General features: G+C 24.8%; 1 protein-coding gene across 4 annotated transcripts in view; it reads right to left on the reverse strand.

Moving 5' to 3' along the window:
• Positions 1-2,275: 2,275 nt before the first annotated feature.
• The window catches only part of LOC112684207 (forkhead box protein D2-like), a 15,570-nt gene continuing 9,495 nt past the window's right edge, over positions 2,276-8,350 (reverse strand). The window contains exons 5-10 of one of the 4 annotated variants that reach the window (XM_025555598.1): positions 5,252-5,441; positions 5,111-5,183; positions 3,848-3,920; positions 2,966-3,133; positions 2,735-2,873; positions 2,279-2,596 (exon numbers count right to left, since the gene is read on the reverse strand). In XM_025555598.1, coding sequence (XP_025411383.1) covers positions 2,749-2,873; positions 2,966-3,133; positions 3,848-3,920; positions 5,111-5,183; positions 5,252-5,441 — 629 coding nt within the window. In that variant the 3' untranslated portion in view covers positions 2,279-2,596; positions 2,735-2,748. Of the gene's footprint in view, positions 2,874-2,965; positions 3,134-3,847; positions 3,921-5,110; positions 5,184-5,251; positions 5,442-8,350 lie in introns of all 4 variants that reach the window. The other 3 variants (XM_025555605.1, XM_025555589.1, XM_025555613.1) reach the window with 3 other exon arrangements.

The raw sequence follows: 8,350 nt of genomic DNA on the forward strand, positions 1-8,350 counted from the left end.
TGAAACCAAAATTATTATTATTATTATAAATTATATATTAATAAATACTTTTAAAACTATACTAAATGCTTGAATTACATTTAAAAACTTGGTGGTAGATGGTGAGGGGGGGAGTTAAGGGTGAATTCTCATATCCTCTCTTACCTTACTTATCCAAAAAAAGTGATTAGCCTCTCCCATTTAAAAATCCTGGTTACGCCACTGGTGTTCGCTAAACTTAGTAGTTGGAATGGGTGCCACTGGGTAGAAATAGTGTAAGCTTTATTTCTCCATTTATGCAGTGAGTGCGCCGAATATATTTAGTAAAAATTATTAATATATTTATTTATTGCATTGTTGAAGTAACATATGCATAGTTTTGCGTACTTATGAATACAAAGACACATGTAGTATGGAAACAACTATGCTTCACATCATTTTTTATTATCTCAACTTAATAGATAGTTGGTGCAGTGAAAAACGGCAGGTGTTTTTTTTCTACAGTGCGAAGTATGTACTGTAGACAACATGGATAGTCAATTAGTTCATGTTTGCGAGAATGTATAAGTGATCGTTATAAATTATAATTATTGCTCTCGTGGGAGGACAGCGTTTAGTTGTTTACTGGCGTACGAAACACTTAATGAAAAACATAATTTTCAATAGCATAAAAATAATCCGGATACTTTTCAAATATATTTTTTCCTAGATGTATATTTTATAGACATGATCGATTATTTTGTCGCCGTTGTTGGCTCGTTAGCCGTTTCTATAAAATTGGGAAATAACAATACTGTCCAATAAAAATAGTAGAAAACAAAATTCAATTGTTCAATTATAAAATATTTTGCATTTTCATAATAATGATGAAAGTGTATAATATTTTACAATTAAATTATTCAATTGTACATTAGGAAAATTGCAATTGAATGACAAATAAAAAAAAAATGGTGAAATAATTTAAAAAAGGTGATAGGACGTTTAAATAGTATTCGGAGTACTCGTAAAAATAATTTAAAGTACTGTATTAAATACTTAAAATATATTAGTATTTCAGAAGTATTTGGAATACTTTTCAAGTCTGCATTTCTCTAGTTTACTGTATAAAATCTCCTATATTGGGTTTGTAACAGCCTATGATTGTCTACAATATATTTTGATCGTATATCGTTAAAAATGAATATGTTATAAACTTTTATATTTAAACGCGATATATCAACCTATATCTGAAGACAAACTATTATGTAGGTGCATAGAAAGTTATCAACAAATGAAGTATTTCCATTTTATTTTTAACGAAAAGTTATTCAAAACATTTTAACACATATTAGAGATATTTTATACGTGCTAAAATCTTGAGTTAAAAAATAACCTACTAAAAATAAATGTATAAATATATCTACTATTTGTGCTCTGTAGCGTATTTTCAAGAGAATTAAAAGATCATTAAAATATTGTATCTCGTACCACTATTTTTTTAGGTCCTATATAATTTAAAAAATAAATAAATAATATTTTGAAAAGAAAGGTTAAAACCTGGGACTCTGCTTCCCTAATAAAAGCATATGCTTTCGTATATAGGTACGAAGATGCTGAAATATAATTTAAACCGTCTTAATATCTAATTGAATATAAGATAAACAAAAATATTTAGGTACACATATTCATATTTGGAACTACGATTATTTGCCTCAAGAAATAATTTTTTTATTTAATTATATCACGTAGATTACATTTTATGTAATCTGTAATTACATTATGTAAATACTATTGGTAAAAGTATTTAAATTTAACAAAATTAATTACATTTTGATTTAAATATAAATTATGGATGCATGAATAGTTACACAGACATGTATATAGAATACAGTTTTACAATTAATAATAATTCATATTTTTGATTTTTAAAATTGTTTAACATTATAAACTTATAAGTATAAGCACTTAGTACTATATATTTATTATTTATATTTAAAAAAAAAGATCCGCTCTTAAATTATTAATTACGGCTATATTATAAATCTAATTATTATAATACAAAAATAGAAAATTAATACAAAGAATATTTATAAATTCGAGGCAGACTTATTTTTATTTGTTCATAAATTAAATTCTTAATTTTTTTATATACTTAAGTAATTTCAAATAGGAATTATAAAAATTAAACTTAAAAACGTCTTGGGTATGAATGAAATTCAAAGTATTTTTCTTTTAAGATAATACAACTATTCCACAGTAAGTAAGTTACATATATAAATAGGTAAGTAATAACAATTAAGCTGTATAAGTTTTTACATTTAATAGTTGTATTTTTAATAAATTAAAATTCAATCTATAAAGCTATATCTTATGAATGTACAAGTAACATTAAGTATATTTTCAAACAAACTCAAAGAATGAAAAATAGCTACTGAACCAGTTGATATTTACAAATTATTAACTATTCGTTTAACAAATAACTAACGAACAATATTAAATAACTTTTCTGTGAAATTAAAATAAATTAGCATTAATTTTATTACGTGATTATTGATCATAGGTTTATAAGCATATAAATCTCAGCCTGCCTCTTCAATTCCCCTTAGTAACACTGACCACAATATAAGTACTTCATTACCTAATTAATAAATATATAAACTTTTTATTCGTGTAAAAATCCATCTTACGTTTTTTGGTTACCTACTTATTAATACTGAATAATATAAAAAATATATCATGGAACCATTAATAAATATAATTGTTAATAAATATTTACATATAATTTTTTTTTCATAAATAACATTTTTGTCGCGAATCTGCCACTTCGAAATCGACATTTGGAGGCTGTACTTCGAAATGATCAAGATTTAATGTATCTTGTGTTTTCTCCATAAGATTCAAATGTTCTTCTTTCACTATAAGTTAATAGAAAATAAATTTGATGACATTAGTCTCAGGTGTATATGTGTAAATGAGCTGTATGTATAAATATCCATATTATATGTACGTGGTTGTTTATAATCTGAATGTGTTATACCGGATAACATATTGTGATCCGGCGAAGAAGTTGATGTTGCCCAATAGGAATACTGAAGAGTAGTATCCGGTAAGACCTCTTGTTGCGGACGCCGTTGACATTGGGGATATGATCCACCAAAAGTCATACTAGGACTCGCTAGAACACGTAATGTTGAACGATTAAAAACAATAAAATTGTTATTGTCGAATACGATTCGTATACAAATTATTATCAAACAATTATTTCAATTTCGTAGTTATCAAAGCACCTTCTCACGGGTCGACATAAAAATATACATAAACCAACCAAAGTATAATTAAATTCAGTGCTCGACTTGGGGGGGACGCAGGGGGATGGAGTACCCTAACTAATTTTCAGAAATTTTAGCGTCCCCTTACTATTATTACGCTATAATCATAATGCTCAACCAGTTTTGGGGACGTTATTTTTTTTAAAGTAAATAGAGTCCCCCTTCTTTAATTTTTCCAAGTCGAGCACTGATTAAATGCCTCCATGTTTATTTAATTTGGTTATTTAACTAAAACATTTTAGCAATCTTATAAAAGTACATACTCACGTCTTACTCCACTCTTGACTAATTTTTAACACAAACAATTATTAAATTACAACTTTATTTTGTAAAGTATATAGTGGCTTGTCCGTATATACAATACTTACATTACATATGTTCAATATGTACCTGTGAGTTTATCGGTTATAATTGTTAATATCGTTAATAGTGTTACATGAATATAATTGTTATATAATTAACATTAGTTTAATAAAACATATGTCAATTGTTTTAGAACTATCGTATAAGTATTTAAATATTTTAAGAATATATATAGGTTAAAACTTAATTTTCCTTACCCATTGATGTTGGTAAATGGTTGTAATTCGGATGATTCATCGATGAGATCTGAACAGACTGCACAGGTTGTAACTATCAATATATATAAAGAGTAATAATTATAAATATATATTTTATGTATTTTCATACTGATAATATAAATGTTATACAAGTTGGCATGAAAATAATGCTATAAATTACTTATACAATATTTGGATTTAGTGTGCTTTTCAGCGTATATAATATTCGTGAAGAGCTTTTTCAAGAAATAAACATAGATAAATGCAAAATTGTATATAGAACTTCAGCATTCAAATAAAGTTTGTAGTGCAAATACCTTACCAACATAAAAAGTATATGGTCGAGTCTGATCAATAATTAATCAAATAAATCAATAAAGTCAAACGACAAACGGGTGTTTGAAAAATATTTAAGTTTACTAAAAAGTTATTCAATTTTTCCAGTTATATAATTAAAAAACATTTCTAATGAACTTTTCAGATATTATTTGCGTACGATAGAACTTTTTTGACTGGTTAATAATAAGACTTTTAACAAGTAATTAATATTATGGTAAGAAATCGGGAGATAGATCGAATTCGCTTAGAATTTTAGTTCCAATGCGGTATCTTATCATGATTAACACTAACATATAATTAAATTCAGAACCTGTAGTATTTTATTGACTTTCAGAATATCATAATCACTACATATTATAATAATCAATTTAATTTGTTAACTTATTATGAATTTTTAAAGGTTTTTATCGAAATGATCAAAAATTGTAAGTTTCAAATTTAAACTATCATTTTACTATACTTCACGATTTGTTTTCGAAAAAAAATCTTTATTCGAAACAAAAACCAATTCTGTGTCAACAATAATTCCTTATCGGTCCTGAAAACAACACAATGCAATTATATAATACTAAGGTTTAATGCCTAGTAAAAATATACTTCAAATAACTGCCATGTATACTACATATTTAATATTATTTATAAAATATGTGTAGTGTAATTGATATAGTATAAAATTAGTGGTATTTTAGTATGCATCATTTAAATCATAAAATTAAGTACTGACCACACTTTGAAGTACTGACTACAAACGCAACCATGTACGAATTTTGTGTTATGTAACATTAAATTTTAAAGAAATTATAATCGATGCATTTTAAAGTTATCACAGCAATATAATTTTTATTGTATTTATATAAATAATGAACAATAATATAATTTTTTTGATATGAGAAGAAGAACGAAAAAATAATAACTTAAACTTACTTGAGATGATAAAGGAAAATGTAATTGATGTGTTTGAGGAACTGCCGAATAAGGCGATATAGGCCAACTGTTGCTTAAATTAAAAATAATAATAATTAGTTGTACACACAATATTTATACTATTGATATGAATATATAAACCTGTGATCAAATCGCGGCGTTATATTTGGATTTGAATTAAAATTTGTAGGATGTGATCCTAAAACACCTCTACTATAATCAGGTCCAAAATAAGGCCCAGGTCTACTGTAAGGTGTTGTTCGATAAGGTCTTTTCATTCTCCGACGTCTTCTATAGTTTCCGTTTTCAAACATGTTATCGTATTTTGGATCTAAATTATAGTAAATAAATTAAAGATGTAAAAAAAAAGAAAACGAAATTATAAAAATAATGCTTATGATTATGATTCATGTTCCGTAAATCGTTCAGTATTTAAACAGTCTGTGGGTGTTTATATTATATTTAATACGTAACAATTATCATAGATAAAGGGATTGAATTGCTTGTTTTGTTCACTTTCGTGTTCTCGGTTGGAAATATAAACATTCTTCAGATAATAAAATAACATAAATTACTTACTGTCATTTACAGAAAAAATATACAGGGACCTATTGATTTCATAATAATATGTGAACAAATAAAGAAAGGAAAATATGAACACTATAAAGGTCTGTATTACTACTTCTGCAAACTATTATTTTAGTTTATAACTTGATATAACTATATTTAACTGTATACATTAATTTAACCCTCTAACCTTTCATAAATAATAACTAAAGAAAGTATTCATATTTAATCGTATTCTGTAGTTCACTGTTCTAAATTTAAAATGCCCAACTGTATATAAGTTAATAATTTTAAATGTTGACTTATTAATATTATTATGGTTGATAACTTAGAAGTACAGTATGGTGGAATCTGTCTTTATCAAATATCTTGCACGAAAATAATTTTAAATCGATTAATTTTTGGATATGATTATTCAAGTATAAATTTTACCATATAAAGGTAGAACAATTAATCTATACCATTGATTGTAATATAATTTTACCTTAGCTCAGTTTGTTAAATATCCTCTGTAATTTTATGTATCATAATTATTTTTTTAGATACTATATAGTATAATACTATAAACAATACAATCATTAAACTAAAATATTTATACCAAGAAAAATAAGACGCATTTGGTGCAATAAAAAATAAAAAAAAAAATGAAGAAATTTAGAGTTATCAATTTTATTCAGGTTGGCAAAATTGTCAGAACCAAGTAAGGTTCTGCTATATTATTTGGTAAGATTAATAATTTTAATTTGAACTACTCTACTATGTAACTAATAATAAGTAATAATTAGTATTTAAAACTGTTGACTTTAGTATATTTTTTTATTATTAAATAATGGTAAATTTTTCATAGAATATATAACAATGGAATTTGGTGCATTATTTTGCATACGTTGTATATAAATTAAATGTAATTTCATAAGATATTTCAGTAGAATATATGTTAATTAGTTAGTAAGTAGAGTTAATAATGATCATCATATTGAAATATTTTATGCACACTGTGTAATTTATGAAATATGATAGAATAACTGAATTAACATTTATAACGTTAAATATAATATACATATATTGTTTAATATGTTTGTTCGTATAAAATTGTATTTATATATTAACACAGTTTGGTTTAGTTTCTTAAAATATTGCTTTAAGTCTATAAGCATAATAAATTGTAATAATATTACACAGTGGCGCCCAGACAGGTTATCGAAGGGTGCAATTGCATGTGCTTTCGTCGTGGGTGGGTGATAGGTGGGTTGATGGGTATATAATTGGACAACTTGGATATCAAACATTATGAATTATGGTAAGCAAATAACATAATTATTATAACACAAACATTATACCTATACGGCACTGGGTGTAGACATCTTAATTTTAATTAATTATAATAAATCTTAATTTCTTAAATTTATAGTTATTTTAAGAGTTAATTATAGTTACAGATAACAATTTAAACGATCGTTTTTTTTAAAAAAAAAAATTGATGAGCGGGTTGGTAACTTTTTTTAGTTGCATGTGCTCTCAAAATACTTCTGTGCGCCACTACTATTACATATAGGTACTCAGTGTTCGAAATGTTAGGTCACGTTCACGTTCAATACATAAAAAAAGAACTTGTTCATGTTCGTGTACATTTTTTTTTAAGTGAATACGTTTACGTTCAAGTTCTATAAAAAAATGAACGCGTTCATTTGGTCGTTCATTTAAATTTTTTTATTTTTTTTATTCATGAATCATCAAATGACATTTTCTAAAAATGGGACGTTTAAAAATGTATAAGTTATATTTTACTCTGTTTAAAACTTATATTCAAACATATTACAATCAATATTTTTAATTTATATATTTATTTTTAAAATTATAAATAAATATGAACGTTCCCAGAATTGTTCAAATTCATTAAAAATATATACGTTCTTCATGTTCTATTTGAAAAAGGCGAGTGACATTCGCATATCGTTCACAAAATATGAATGTGCGTTCAGGAACGACGTTTTTTCCAAACACTGCATATACTCGTATTATAATTAATATCATTTTGTAAAAGGTTTTTATACTATTGATAGTAAGTGATAGTAAGATAATTTCATACCGAAAATCGTATTTTTCTTCATAATTATTGTAATATAAGAATATAATTAGTTATACAATACTTTATAGTTTAAAATTTTTTTTAAATTAAAATGTATATACTTTAATTATAAAGTTTTGTAAATAAATCTGAATTTTCACGATACAGAAAAAAATATAAAGTGTCTAAATACAATTGAAAAGTTACAGCCTTGTAACAATAAAAATAATAATTATACTCTTATTGTATTCAATAGTTTAAAAGTCTAGAATATTAAAAGAATTACGTACAATTTGTTTAAGAAATTAATAAGTATTATATTGTTCGTTTAATCTTATACTATATTAATAACAAAATACAGAAGTATTGAATTCTTGAATTAATTATTATCAACTAAATAAAATCTCTGAAAACATGTTTTATTAGTCTGCATAATTTATATACGTTTTTATTTTGACATTTTGTTTAAATTAAAACACTATGCATTACTACGAGTAGTAGCATTTATTTATAATCACTAATAACTGTAGTACACACTATAAAACTATATGTATATACTTTATATATATATATATATATATATATATATATATATATATATATAT

This window comes from Sipha flava, unplaced genomic scaffold (assembly GCF_003268045.1).
Source record: "Sipha flava isolate LNK unplaced genomic scaffold, YSA_version1 104_pilon_pilon, whole genome shotgun sequence".
Classification (NCBI taxonomy): Eukaryota; Metazoa; Arthropoda; class Insecta; order Hemiptera; family Aphididae; genus Sipha; species Sipha flava.